Source organism: Tupaia chinensis, unplaced genomic scaffold (assembly GCF_000334495.1).
Source record: "Tupaia chinensis unplaced genomic scaffold, TupChi_1.0 Scaffold139971_1, whole genome shotgun sequence".
Classification (NCBI taxonomy): Eukaryota; Metazoa; Chordata; class Mammalia; order Scandentia; family Tupaiidae; genus Tupaia; species Tupaia belangeri.
This window is the reverse complement of record NW_006199850.1, coordinates 19551-34833: the sequence shown is the minus strand read 5'-3', so window position 1 is coordinate 34833 and position 15283 is coordinate 19551. Positions and strand designations below refer to the sequence as shown.

At 39.5% G+C, this 15283-nt stretch overlaps 1 protein-coding gene, 1 long non-coding RNA gene and 3 pseudogenes across 2 annotated transcripts in view; 1 reads left to right on the top strand and 4 right to left on the bottom strand.

Moving 5' to 3' along the window:
* Positions 1–1678, top strand: part of LOC102487375 (pseudouridylate synthase 7 homolog-like protein) — a 2591-nt pseudogene extending 913 nt beyond the window's left edge.
* A 7340-nt stretch (positions 1679–9018) lies between these two features.
* Positions 9019–11712, bottom strand: LOC102489038 (polyadenylate-binding protein-interacting protein 1 pseudogene; annotated as a pseudogene).
* A 551-nt stretch (positions 11713–12263) lies between these two features.
* On the bottom strand, positions 12264–13363 carry LOC102488632 (polyadenylate-binding protein-interacting protein 1 pseudogene; annotated as a pseudogene).
* A 773-nt stretch (positions 13364–14136) lies between these two features.
* Positions 14137–14810, bottom strand: LOC114004764 (uncharacterized). Its single transcript, XR_003546831.1, has 2 exons — positions 14705–14810; positions 14137–14561 (listed from the first exon to the last, which is right to left on the bottom strand). It is a non-coding gene; the product is annotated as an uncharacterized LOC114004764 (long non-coding RNA).
* A 43-nt stretch (positions 14811–14853) lies between these two features.
* Positions 14854–15283, bottom strand: part of LOC114004763 (popy Class I histocompatibility antigen, A-1 alpha chain-like) — a 9212-nt gene continuing 8782 nt past the window's right edge. The window contains exon 5 of the mRNA XM_027765945.1: positions 14854–14921. Coding sequence (XP_027621746.1) covers positions 14854–14921 — 68 coding nt within the window. The remainder of the gene's footprint in view (positions 14922–15283) is intronic.

Genomic DNA, 15283 nt, shown 5'->3' with positions numbered 1-15283 from the left:
GAGAGAGAGAGAGAGAGAGAGAGAGAGAGAGAAGTGGAATTCTAAAACAGCTAATTGGAACAAATCCTGAATTCTAATTAGTCAGAATTCTGGACAAAAATCAGGGCTATTTTACATAGTGCTGATAGACAGAAATATCCTCTTTAAAATTAATAGCAGGAAAAATAGAGAATTGTTGTAAAACCAAATCTTGAGTATAAAGAACTCTGTCAGTTGGTATCTGAAGAAGAGGCTTTTGATTTTTCAAAATATTTAGATGCTAAGAAGGAAAATTCCAAGTTTACCTTTAAACCAGATACAAACAAAGACCACAGAAAAGTCCACAGTTTTGTCAATAAAAAGTTTGGAAACCTTGTGGAAACCAAATCTTTTCCTGAACTAGATTACAATTCTGGCAGTTCAAATATAGTGGTAAAAATTTCATGAAAATCACACAATCACAGGAAAAGTTCTCTTCCTGAATACCAGAAAAGAATAACGATACATACAGCTTTTACCCTATGAAAGGAAAATCTTGACATGTTCGAAGCAGTTCGTTTTTTAGCCGTCAAACTTTGTGTGATTCCTTCAGTTTTTAGTTATGCAGACCTTAAAGACAAGAAAGCCATCACCTATCAAACTATGGTTGTTAGAAAAGTGACTCCAGAAAGGTTAAAAAATATTGAAAAAGAAATAGAAAAGAATGGATTGTGTTTAATATTTGACCTGTAGATGATTCCCTTAGACTTGGTCAGCTCAAAGGAAATCACTGATATTATCATCAGAAATTTCAAAAAATCAAATAAATGATTCTGCAAACCTGAAAGTGAGAATTTCGGAGGCAATAAAAAAATGTTAAGAATAAAGGGCTTGTGAATTATTACAGACCACAGAGATTTGGGATGGGAAGGAAAGTTCACACAGACCAAGTTGGACTGGCATTGCTGAAGAGTGAAATGGTGAAGGCCATAAAATTTTTTCTTATACCAGAAGATTTTGATGATCCTGTAAATAAAGCAAAGAAATATTTTCTTCAAACTGAGGATACTAAAGGTACACTTTCATTGATGCCCAAGTTCAAAGCACACGAGAGCAATGTTGGAGTCACTGCATTGCTTTGGCATAACAGAGGAGGGTTGTATCCAGGCATGATTCTCTTTTCCCCATTCCATGTGCATATTCTGCATTCATGCCTATAGCAGCAAAATTTGGAATGAGACAGTTTAATTCAAACTTGCAACCTATGGATCAAGAGTCATGGAGGGTGATTTGATCTGTTTGGATAAAGATATTAATGATGAGCATTTCCCAAATAGTAAAGTTCATCTGGTAATCGAAGAAGATGAATCAGCTAGTGCATATGCAATACATCAGGTGGTTCTTCCAGTACTTGGATACAATATTCAGTACACAAAGAACAAAGTAGGACCATGGTATCATGAAATAAGTAGCAGAGACGGACTACAAACATGTAGGTTGAAAGTACCTGCTCTGAAACTGAATATACCAGGATGCTATAGACATGTTAAAACATCCTCATCATCTCTCACACCAGCTAATGGAAGATCATGACATGGATGTGAAAACAAAAAGTTCCAACATTGCCGAAGCAACTTTATTTCTTTTGATTTCTTTTGGTCTTGATGCTTCATATTGTGCTACAGTTTGTCTGAGAGAAATAGTGAAGCATGATGTTTAATGATATTCTTGTTATATTAGGTTATTTACAGTTTCTATGCCAAAATGTGTCATGACTTTTCTGATGAACCAATAATTGTGTATTTATCACTCTTTGAAGGAAAATGAGCTAAAAGTTCTTGAGTACCTACCATGAGTCCAGAGCTTCATAATTGTTACCTCCTTTAAGTTTTGGAGCATCCTGAAAAATTGGAATTTGATGCTGTAACATTTCTGAGGACAAACAGGTAAAGTATCAGGGTATTAATTTAAGATCTGCTGACTCCAAAGTCTATGGTTTTTTTAGAGAATGATTCAGTGACCTTTATGTCATAAAAGTTAAAATCTTTTTAAACAATCAAAACATATAATACTTCAAGATAATACTTTAGAAAAATATTGTGATGCATTGTTCATATCCTCTAGGTCCTCAAAATGTAGGTGAAACTAGGTTGCAATAAAAGCATATGGTGGGAGAGAAAAAAAGAATAAGAGTATAAAAAACTTAACTGGATTATAATGTTAAAAGAAGGGACCTTTGGGAAGACATTAGTGACTGGGTGTTTAGAGCGGGAACTCGATGATTTCTGGTGTGTCTGCAAGGAGAGGGCCTAAGGCAGGCAGAGCCACACAGACAGACCAGACAAAGGACGCTGAGGACAGTCGCTCTGCTCAGGTACTGCCCTCTGCTAGGCTGTAGCCTCCCCATAGACTGGACTCAGGACCCTGGCCCTCCAAACTGGGAATGAAGAAATTTGCATTTCTTTATAAATCACCAATCTTATGCATTTCTTTTTGTTGCTGTTTTGTTTTTTCTATAGGGCATGTACCCTTGCCAGAGAGAGACAGAGAGAGAGAAAGTAAGAAATCACTGCCCAGGGAGAATGGCCATGCTGAAATCCCTTCTCCTCCATTCTCATCTCAGGATTTCAGGCATACATGCATATGCGCCCAGCATGACTTTCAATCTTCTGGGTATGGGATTTGAATTGTGGCTGATCATGCGGGAGTTTAGCTCCTTAAGCACCGTGCAACCTCCTGGCCCTTGGGTAGTTCTGTTGCCAACACAATAATGAACTAAGACAAACCTCTTCATTGTCTATGCCTAGTAATTAATTCTTTTCTATGTGTGATTCCAGCTGATGATTTTTCAATTTTGTTAATCTTTTCCAAGAATCCTATTTGGCTTGATTGATTTTCTGTATAGTTTCTCTATTTTCTATTTCATTTTTTTCCAGTCTCTCTTTACAACCTTTTTCCTTGCTTCAGTTTTAGTTTGCTCTTTTTTTTGTCTCATGTTTTAAGATAGACAGTTATGGATTCCATGTCTTTATTCCTTTTTAATGTAGGCATTTACAGGTCAAAATTTTCCTTTAAGTGCTAGTTTATTGACATTCTATAAATTTTGGTGTGTAGTATCTTCTTTTTCATTAATCAGAAAGTATCTTCCAACTTCTATTTTAATCCTTCTTTGACCCACTAGTTATTTTGAAATGTGTTGTTATTTCCATATATTTGTGTTTGCTAAATTTCTCTTAGCTATGATTGATTTCTAATTTCATTCCATTCTGCTAAAAAGGCCAGCTTGGTATTTTTACTCTTTCAAAGTATTAATGTTTGTCCCACAGCCTACCATGTGGTCTATAGTATGTATTGTAATGTTTTGTATACATTGAGAAAAATTGTGCAGTGGAATGTCGATAAGAGTTTCTTAGGCCTACATGGCTTATAGTGTCACACAAGTATTCTAGTTCTTAGTTGATCTTTTGATTCTTTTATCCACAACTGAGAGTAGAGAACTGAAGTCTGCAACTACTGTTGATGTGTGGTGCATGTCTCTCTTTATTTATGCCAGTTCTATTTCCATATATTTTGGTACTCTGTTACTAGGTATATATGTGTTTGTAATTATCATTTCTTTCTGAGGGATTAATGCTTTTATTACTACAAAATGTCCCAGATTATCTCTACTAATTCTTTTTCCCAAAAGTCTTTTCTTAGATATTAGTGTAGCCACTTCAGCTTTCTTGCAGTTGCTATTGATAATGTCTTTTCCTTCCACCTTTTAAATTTCAATCCATTTGTTAATTTAAGTCTCATGGTTGTCTACTGTACAGTGTACAGGCATAAGCTTGGAGCTCATTTTTTTTCTGTGTGGCCTCTTCCTTTCGATTGGCTTGTTTACTGTATTTCAGGTAATTTTAATTTTGACAGTTGAATTGATGTCTACCATTTTACTTTTTGTTTCTATGTGCCTTTTCAGTCCCTTATTCTCTGTGCTGACACATAGAATGGATATTTTCTACTCTAGTATGTTAATTCATTTTATGATTTTCACTATAGTTTTCTTAGTGCTCACTCTAGGATTTTCCACTACCTGGTGTCATATTAATAGCAGAAATTAATAAGTAGTTCCTAGAGATCATACTTCCTGTCATATTATGTTCTAGGTTTTAAGATTGCTTCTTCCATTAAAAACAACTACAAAGAAGAGATAAAATGTTAAATGCACCCAAAAGTATAAAAGTACAAACAAAAGATTAATCCTCTAGGCCAAATCATGAGTTTGGCTGGAATTCAGAAATAAAATTTGCTTTTATCTGAGGCCACTTCCCAGATGTGGACAACCTTAGCTGAGGTTCTCAGGCCCATGAAGTGTAGCACAGATGGGGCTCAGAGCTTGTCCATGTGAGGAGCACAGGGAGACTCTCACCTACAATGCCTGGACAAGGGAAGGTTTACTTCCTCAGAGTGAGGAAAAGAAATCTCATACATGCCCCCACAAAGAGGATTCTAAGGAAATCTGACTTCCAGTCAGCAAATAAAGGTTTTGTTGTTGTTTTTTAATTTTTTTTTTAGAATATATAAATGCCAGTCTGCACATCTGCACATTAATACTCAAATGGATTTTACTATTTGGGGCTAAAATAACTTCAAACCATGATTTTGTTTTACATTTATTCTGCATTGGTGGTGACCTAAACATTAGAAGGAAACAAAAATCTTAGAGGAGTCCATATTTAATGGATGTGTCAAAGAATCTACACAAATAATGATAAAATTGAACAGTCAAGCAAATTGTAAAAACAGAGCAACTCAGAGCAAGAAATGTGTAAGTACAAGTAGAATATAGCAAATATCTTTGAGAACCAGTAGAAACAATAGAAGGTAAAAAAAAAAAAAAAAAAAAAAAAAAAAAAAAAAAAAAAAAAAAAAAAAAAAAAAAAAAAGCTCATTAATCAACCCCTGAGGGTGAGGGTGATTTCTAACTTTCCCTCTCTGTGTGTCTGTCTATCTCTCTCCGGCAAGTGCACCTGCCCTATAGTAAAAAATCTAAAAAGCAAAACAAAACCAGACAGACATTCATTCACACATCAGAGTTACTAGATGCTCATATACCAGTTTGAATAGCATGGCATCTAAACTGGATGTTTTAAACTTGTGAGGGCAGTCATGCAACACTTAATGAACCTTATGGATACTCTGTCTAAAAAGATGTACACATACAATAAAATACAAAAATGAATATGTTGTTGCATACATGGATCCTCTCATGTTATGTAGACCTACATTTTTTAGTCTTAGCAAGAATGGGGAGAAAACATACTGAGTAATCATTTTATCATCACATAATCCACTCCACTTATCTGAGAGCACATACTGAATTAGACAAACATGGGACCCCAAGACAAACTGTAAAGGAAATAATTTGAGAGATGTCATTTATTAATTATTCACTCAGTTAAACCCAGATACCTACAATGTACCAGATAAAGTTCTACTCTTAGATCACTGCTCAGAGAATTAATACTTGTCATTTTTTTCCATCCCTTAGCCCTCTAAATCCAATACCTAATTTATCTTCTTATGTTAGGGAAATAATAGACCCAATAAAGAGTCTGGGTAGGAGGAAGAGACTACTTTTTTATATACTAAAAAAGAGGGAAATTTACTGTCCCCAACAGTAATGCAGATAGACGTTGCAAGAGGCTTTGGCTCCCCAAGTCCGATGACACATGTCAAACCTGACACGTGCATGGTGACACAGAAATGTGGGGACTACACAGACACATTTTGACAAACATGCTGTGTCAGTAGTGACCCCCAGTTCACAGGAGCAGCTGGGACAGCATCCCAGCTGCAGGTTGCAGTGTCCAGCATCAGGTGTCAGTGGTGTAAGAAGTGACACTGTTCCCTGAGACCTTGTTCAGGGCACTTTTCCTGCATGGCACCTGAGCTACGGTGGATTGTGATTCAGGTATAGACTGTGTCACTTCAAGCCTGGTTCTCTGCTATTCCCAAATAAAATGAGTCCAAATACCATATATATAAAATCCTCAGTGCTTAAATTAGAATAACTTGCATTTTATTACTTACTCTGAAAGTGAGTGACAAATCAGTCTGGGGGTAGTTTCAGAAAGGAACAGTCACAGATTTTTTCATTATGCTGAGCTGAGAGCTCCCTCCTAAATTTCCCATATGGCTATAACTAAAGATACAGAAAATGATAATGACCTTCTAATATCATGTCTCATGGGAACCAGCAGTTAGCGTAAGGATGGGGGCAGGAGTGTGGAGAACCAAGCATTGAGATGTGGATTTAAGGGCCAACTAGTGGCTCAGTGGGATACAACGCATCATATAAGAAAGGTCCTGGGTTTATACCTGGGTCCTTCCTGAGCACATACACAGAGACCCATGATCTGGGCCAGCTGAAACTGCAGGTGGATACGGTGTAAGAACCCCACTCATGGTGCTTCTCTTTCTCTCGATATATATACCTATCTATCATATCTATCTACTATCTATCATATCTATCTATCTATCTATCTATCTATCTATCTATCTATCTATCTATCTATCATCTATATATGTAATCACTCAGAGAAAGTAAAAACCAAAAAGAAAACCTCCAGGGGGAATTGTCATGCCAAAGTCTCTTCTCCTCAGTTCTCTTCTTGAGATTATGGGCATGCACACACACATGCCATGTTTTTTGAGCATCAGGTCTGTGACTTGAAGCACATAATCAGACATGTGGAATCCTGGCACCTTAACCAACATGCCCCAACTTGGCACCAAAACTTTAAAAAAATATATTGAAGGCTCTTTCTGACTCTGAATGCTCTCTGATCTCTGACCTCAGTGGTCCAAACTCTGGCTGAGCACCAGGACAGCTGGTGGGCTTGTCACTCAGGCCTCTCCACAGACACCCAGTGTCAGAATGTGGAGTGCTGGGTCCATGGATTATTTATCTCACCATGAGCCTGAGGCTCAGTTAGGAATTTGGTCTACATTTTTCTACTGAACGTGTGATCTGAAGACCAACAGCATCTGCATCATCAGGAACCTGTTATAAATATGGAATCTCGTGTTTGACTTAGACCATCTGAGGCTGAAGGTGAAGTCCAGGGATTCCTGAAGCACAGGACAGTGTGGGACTCCCAGGTCTATGTGCATGCTAGACACAGTGCGTAACTGTGTAGTCTGCTCCGGGAGTGTGCTCTGAGCAGTGTTCAACCCCTGTTCACTTTCTCCATCTCTAATTTGTTTGTAACCAGAGTGATCCTTTCAGAAGAGAAATTGGATCATGTGTGTCTTTGCTCAGAAAGATCTCACTCAAAGTAAGAGTCCTTCTTTGAAATGTTCATTCTGTAAGCTAAATAATGTGACTGAATGTATTTAAAAAAAAGAAAGAAAGAAAAGAAAAAAAAGTAAGAATCCTTCCAATATGCCCCAGGCCTACATACTCTGGCCTGACCTCTGAGCTCTCAATTCCTCTGCTCCAGACATGCCATAGTCCTTGTTCTTCCCAGCACACACAGTCAAGATCCTGTCCCAGCACATTTGCCCTGGCGGTTTTCACTGTCTGGTAAGAACTTGCCTCAGGGGCCAGTATAGGGCATAATGGTTATGTTACTGGACTCCCACATGGCCAACCGGTGTTCTAGTCTCAGACCCCAAAGCTTGAAACTCATGCTGGGCAGGCATGTATGCATGTCTAAAATCCAAAAAGGAGAATGTAAAAGAACAAATTGCAGCATGGCCATTCCCCCTGGGGGGAGGTGTGTGATTTCTCACTTTCTGTCTCCCTGTCTCTCCATTGAGTGCATGTACCCTACAGCAAAAATCTCTCTTAAAAAATAAAATAAAAACGAACTTTCCTTAGACATCCTCATGGACAATTCTTTGTGTTCTTGAAATCTTTCCTCAAAGGAGGAATTCTGTCTCTTTCCATGAGAACACAGGTTCCACAAGGCCAGCAATTCTAGTCTGTTTTTAGTTCACTGAAGTAAGCTGGATGCAAAAATAGTGTGGGAAACAGTCAGTAACCAATAAATGAGTTGAATGAATGATTCCTGTACAGCCCCTCCCTGTCCTAAAGGCAGCATCTTTACTGATGGGACCTCAGGCCTAATGCAGCAGTCACAGCATAGCGTCTTCCCACTCTGAGGTCAGCATGCCTGTGCTCTCTCAGTGTTGCTCTCTCTCCCTCCCTCCTGCACCAACCCTATTGCACACACAACACAGTAGATTTTTTCCTTTTTCTTTTTTTTATTTTAATTTTTTAGAGGTTTTTGCTATAGGGCACGTGCGCTTGCCAGACAAAGAGAGACATAGAGACAGAAAGTGAGAAATCACCCCCCAGGGTGGATGGTCATGCCGCAGTTCCTTCTCTTCCATTCTCCTCTCGGGATCTCAGGCATGCATGCACACCTGCTTGGTGTGTTTTTCAAATCACCAGGTCTAGGATTCGAACCATGCAGTCAGCCATGCGGGATCCAGTCACCTTAACTACCACACCACCAGGTAGCCCAATTTTTACCTTTTTCAAGATTAACGTGATTTATCTAAACTAAGTATTATTTTCAAAGTCTAATTTTAATTCAGACAGAACAAGCAAGCAGAAAAGTGAGAAAGCTAACTGTATTAGCAGACACAGATTACCCAATGTGAAACACTGAGTTATTAACAGATCTATTTGCATGCATATTCACATGCAATACTTTTGTACATACGCTTTACTTTTAGTTATGATATGGAAGGACCCTGAATTCATGAACAACTCTGGGATGATAGCTGCCTGAAGTTTCTGCCCTCTACCAAACTTTCTGTCCCTCCCCAGAGCTACAGAATAACCTGAAACCTCAAATGGATTAGTACCTCGAATGGATTAGTACTTTGAATAGACTAGTACCTTGAATAGATTAGACTTCCTGCTTCTCTGTCTTCTCCATTTTAGGGCAGGTTCTGAGCCCATTCCTCATTCCTAACATTCCGAGACCTCCCCTCCTCCATTTCCCCCATAAAAGACCATGTCCAACCCCCAGTTGGGGACCAGAGATTCAGAGTGTTTAATAAACAATTCTCCTAATTTCTCCGAGTGCTGCTTTCCCTTCCTCAGGGTCTGGTTTTCTGCAACAGTTAGTTGGAGAAATATTTGACATCAGGTAAAAATATTTCTTAAGTAGTGCTGAGGTGGTACCATATATAGTAAAAATATTAGAAAAGTGATCCTCAAGGTGTATCCCTTATAGAGCAGATTAATAAAATTCTCTAGTAAAAAAGTCAATGCAATCCATATTAGAAACTAAAAATAAGAAAGCCATATTGAGGTAGGAGATAGGGACTCTGAAAATACAGTTAGGATATAGGCCAAAAATGGAATCACAAAATGGCTAAGTTTGAAGATGGAGACAAATCAGTTGCTTGCTCAGAGAGACTTCTCACAGTGGTGGCTCAGTGACTGACCTAGGCAGCATGACCTAGGCCTGAAACAAAGGCTTTTTCCAGCCTCCACTACATTCCAGGAAGGGGATAAGATAATGGTTTTTATGGCCCAATGTTTCTAGACAAAGACTCTCCTAGCTTTCTACCTACTCCATAGTTGGGAGAATAAGTGGACCCATCTAACATGTATCCCTCTCAAACATGAGGGGAATGCATTCACAAGCCCTACCTAGAACAAGGCTAAACAAGGTCCTGCTGACCCAGATAAAAAACCTTTGCCTCAGCTCCTCCTTGACAATCCATTTTATAGGACCTGTCCCTTCTTGAGAGTGCTGTGTTTCCTTCCCTCTCCTTCAATAGACTCTCAGCTTTGCTATACCTACTCTCTATGTCTGTGTCTTTAATCCTTCCTGAGCACAGGACAAGAACCCATGTTTCACTGTGAGTGCTGAGCCCTATCACCCCTGCACCTGCACATTCCTGTATCAATATAAATAAAGCAGAATAATGATCTAGGCCTTAGATTAATAAAACTAGTCAAGTGAAAACAACAAAAAATTCTAAAACTGGAATAAATTCTCAGTGAAAGGCCTCTGTTGTTTAGTTGAGATCTTTAAGCCATTTTTTAAATGACATTTTAAAAGCCCATAGTATCAAATAACATCTGCATATGTAAATTACTTAATGATCCAAGATTTCAGTGATAAAAAATTTTAAGATTGTGATTTATATTTGAAGCTCAATTCATTGGATACTAAATGTCAAACTAAAATTAAAGGTATAACTGATAACTAAAAAGGATGCTACATTTTGCAGTAATATTTCAAGGCAAAAACCTCTTCCCTCAAAAAAAAAAAAGCAAAATATAAAGAATAAGCACCTAACCAACTAGCAAAATTCACTTTCAACATTTCATTAATTACAAAGTTGATTTTGTTGCAGTGAAAACAGTGGAATTGACTGTAAATAATAAACTATTATATACAAATTTTAAATTATAGGGAATAAAGTTTAACATAATTTCCATACATTAGTAACAAAACTCATCTTTAATTTGGTGTAAGTGTGACACATTTTCTTGCTGTCCTGTGTTCTGCTAAATCACCATACCTAAACTGCTTTATAAAACTGATATACTGAAATTTAACTTTACGGTTTTCACTTACACTCTGCAAACAAAGCTTTCCATAACTTTATGTCTGGATTCAGCTCATCACCAATATCATACAAGTATGGATCACCAGCCCCTGATAAATCTGTTTCATTTTCTTCACAATCTGGAAAAAAGTCCTCTCTTTCGAGTAATTCACATTTCTCTTGGTAACCTGGATCAGCTGCAGTGAAAGGAACACCATCAAATGTCTAAAATGTTGGTTCATTCATAAAGTAGTTAGGATCATTTTCAGGGGTTGCTTCTAAGCACTCTAACAGCATCTGTTTCACTGCTGCAGTTTGCATCTAAGACATTTTCAATTCTCTGGATAATTTCTTCCATATTAGCCCTTTTTCCTTCCAAGCATCTTCAAAACTGCCTCTGTCAGTCTCAATAATCTCACTGCATAAATTCTTACCCAGCAGATCAAAAAGAGGGCACTTGTCAACTCTCAAAGACCAACCAGAATATTAGCTCTTGTAACATGTCCATTTGTTCCCTTGATCTCCAGGTGAAGATAAACTTCTCTGGAAAGAGTAAAAACAAATGAAATCATTTCCAGGTCACTCCATCCCCTTTTGCAGTTTGACCTTTAACTTTACATTCAGTCTGACATTTTTGAAGTAGCAACTGGAGAAAGTTGCTACTCTGAGTTCATTGTCAGATGATGGGACAGGTAATTAAATAGGTGAGTTCCCATGTAAGAGAAATCTGGGATAGATGTGGCCTGTTGATAGATGAGTTCCACAAGTTCTTGCAAAGCATCATCTGTTATAAACCAGCCATTTAGGGTCTCTGCAAACTGTTCAATTTCAGTTTCAAAACTGCCAGGCTGTTCTGTAAGAGCAGTGTCTCAGGACAGAAGTGTAAGCAAGATTTATAATTCCTGATTATTGACTTATGGGTCTTATTTTAAGAACAAATATAAATCAAAATTAGATTCTGCTTCATGAATCCATGAGTTTGAATTAGAATCAGGGCTGAGATAACCACAGCCTACAGGCAGGAGGGGATAGGCAACCAGAGCAGAATTCCAGCACAAATTTATTTAAAATAAACAGTTATGAGATTCTTCTTCTCTGTAAATTTTAGCATATGGTTACAGTGTTTCATCCAATAGCTATAGAATACATATTTTCCTCATTAGTACCCAGAACAGCAGTATATTCCATATCAATGGACACAAAGCAAGACTAAACAAATCAATAAAATTTGAAATCATATATCATGTCCTTGCTGACCACAGTGAAATCAGACTAGAAATCAAAACAAGAGGAACTTTGAAACCAATAAAAATAAATGAAATTCAAACAATGTGCTCCTGAGTGACCAAAGAAAAAAGTTAAGAAGGAAATTTAAACATAGTTTGTTATAAAAGAAAAAAAATAGATACAACATTCCAAAATGTTTGGAATACAGTAAAAACAGTCTTGGATAAGGTGTTTATAACATTAAATACCTATATGAAAAACTATAAAGATTTTAAATAAACAGCTTAACAATGCAAATGAAGAAACTAGAAAAACAAAAACAAACCAAACTCCAAATTAGTAAAAGGCAGGAAATAATAAAGATCAGTACAGAAAAGAAAAGAAAACACAAATAAAAAACAAGAACAGAGAGATTCCTCCACAGAAACAAAGAAAGAACAAATAAATACACCAAGTGGAAGGTGAGGGCCAGACCCAGGCCTGAGCTGAAGTTGACGAGGCACACAGGTCCCTCAGTGCCCAAGCTCTGGAGATGGGATGAGGCACAGATGATGTTTAAATCCCAAGTCCTCTCTTTCGAGTAATTCACATTTCTCTTGGTAACCTGGATCAGCTGCAGTGAAAGGAACACCATCAAATGTCTAAAATGTTGGTTCATTCATAAAGTAGTTAGGATCATTTTCAGGGGTTGCTTCTAAGCACTCTAACAGCATCTGTTTCACTGCTGCAGTTTGCATCTAAGACATTTTCAATTCTCTGGATAATTTCTTCCATATTAGCCCTTTTTCCTTCCAAGCATCTTCAAAACTGCCTCTGTCAGTCTCAATAATCTCACTGCATAAATTCTTACCCAGCAGATCAAAAAGAGGGCACTTGTCAACTCTCAAAGACCAACCAGAATATTAGCTCTTGTAACATGTCCATTTGTTCCCTTGATCTCCAGGTGAAGATAAACTTCTCTGGAAAGAGTAAAAACAAATGAAATCATTTCCAGGTCACTCCATGCCCTTTTGCAGTTTGACCTTTAACTTTACATTCAGTCTGACATTTTAGAAGTAGCAACTGGAGAAAGTTGCTACTCTGAGTTCATTGTCAGATGATGGGACAGGTAATTAAATAGGTGAGTTCCCATGTAAGAGAAATCTGGGATAGATGTGGCCTGTTGATAGATGAGTTCCACAAGTTCTTGCAAAGCATCATCTGTTATAAACCAGCCATTTAGGGTCTCTGCAAACTGTTCAATTTCAGTTTCAAAACTGCCAGGCTGTTCTGTAAGAGCAGTGTCTCAGGACAGAAGTGTAAGCAAGATTTATAATTCCTGATTATTGATTATGGGTCTTATTTTAAGAACAAATATGAATCAAAATTAGATTCTGCTTTATGAATCCATGAGTTTGAACTGGGGTCAGGACTGGGATAATCACAGCTAGGGGCAGGAGGAGGCAGACAAATAGAGCAGAATTTCAGCTCAGATTTATTTAAAACAAGCAGTTATGGGATTCTTCTCTGCAAGTTCTAGCATATGGTTTTTTAGAAAGAGATGGGGAGATGGAAAACACAGTCCATGGAACAGCCCCAGAAGGGCCAGAGCTGGACGAGTCTGAAAATCCATCTCTTGATACCACAGACCCTGTGGGCTGGGTCTACCTAGGCCTTATAGGAACAATGACAGGAAAGTGACTCCTGCTGCTGTCAGAGAAGAAGGACACTCAACTCGTACATGAGAATAAGAACAGAGAGATTCTGGGACCAGCAGTTGGTGTAATGGCTATGTCTCTGGACTCCCATGTAGTCGACCGCAGTTTAAGTCCAAGACCCTTTTTTGTAAACTCACGCTGGGCATGTGCACATGCATGCCCAAGATCTCAAGAGGAGAATGGAGGAGAAGGAACTGTGGTGTGACCATCCCCCCAGGGGGTAATTTCTCGCTTTCTGTCTCTCTGTCTTTCTGGTAAGCACACCGCATCCTATAGCAAAAACCTCTAAAAAAAAAAAAAGAAAAGAAAAGAAAACACAAATAAAAAACAAGAACAGAGAGATTCCTCCACAGAAACAAAGAAAGAACAAATAAATACACCAAGTGGAAGGTGAGGGCCAGACCCAGGCCTGAGCCGAGGTTGATGAGGCACACACGTCCCTCAGTGTCCAAGCTCTGGAGATGGGACGAGGCACCGGTGATGTTTAAATCCTTGTGATGACAGGTCCAGGTGGGACAAGGTTCAACTCAAAGAACAGGATAAAGCAGCAGCAAAGGTGACCCAGAAGAATGATCATGCTGAACCCTCAATGAACGGAGTGCTAATTGTCTATGGTCCAGTCCACATTTGGCAACTTGCTGCCTCCTCCTGTCCCCACTGCAGCAGACCCAGTGCAGCAAACACAGCCTGGGCAGCTCTCAGGTTTTATTTCCTGTCCTGAGTTCTGAAAAGCTTCTTCTTCAGTTTATTCATCGATGACTTCTACAGCAAGAATGTAAAAAACAAATCAATATCCAAATTCTTATTTTCAATAAGGAAGAAGGAAGCTGCAGCTCAGTGCAACACGAAGGTGAGATGGAGTGGACACATCCCATCCTGACCCTCCTGGAGCAGGAAAGCTGGTCAGGGCAGAGAGCACAGGGCAGTGTGGCAAGGGGTCCCAGTGCTCAGGGACAGGCTGAGTCCCTGTGTCCTCACATTAGGCTGCAGGGACACAGACACGCAGACATGTTCAGGTGCAGGAAGAGTGGTCGGGGACACTGACGTCCCAGTGGGGGGTGCAGAGACTGAGCAATCCCGTGTCCCTCTGTCCTCACAGGCCGCCGTCTCACACTAAGGAGAGAACCACGAACAACTCACGTCAGTCACTGTAACAGGAACCTCTGATGAGGCCTTCGTGTGCTCAACACGTCCCAACCCAGATCCCCACAGCCCAGTACTGTCCCCTCCCCACCCCCAGCCCTGCAGGGTCTCACCTTTAGGAGTCGTGAGAGACACATCAGAGCACTGTGTGACACTGGGAACTGTTGCTGCCTTGGGGGACAAACATAGGGCCTCATCAGAGCCACAGGGGAAGAATTAGAGGAGGAACTATGGGAGGTGGCCCCACAGGCTCCTGTCTGTGCTATTCCAGGGTGTCAGGATCACCCCTCCCCCACTCATACTCACAGGAAGCCTGAGCATAGTGTCTTCCTGTGGGGGGAAAAAAATAAACACCCTGTGAAAGACAGGTTCATGAGGTGCCAAGGATCCAGTAACACTGGACCCCAGAGAAGTTTCCAGAACTGTGATTATAGAACCAAGGCAGGGTCAGGGAATGTGAGGATGGGAGATGTACAGAAGTCAACCAACGCCTAGAGAACTGTCCTCAGCAGGGACTGTCCCTGTGACCTCTGACTGCTGGGAACCAGGTCCCCATCACCACCATCACCAAGTGACAGGCGTGTGACTGATTTTCACACCTTACAGAGGAGTGAGCAGCCTCAGCACAGAGGCCCTCAGCCTGGGCAAGCACGTGTGCATGGTGGCACCTCCCAGTCACCAGGCAGGGCACC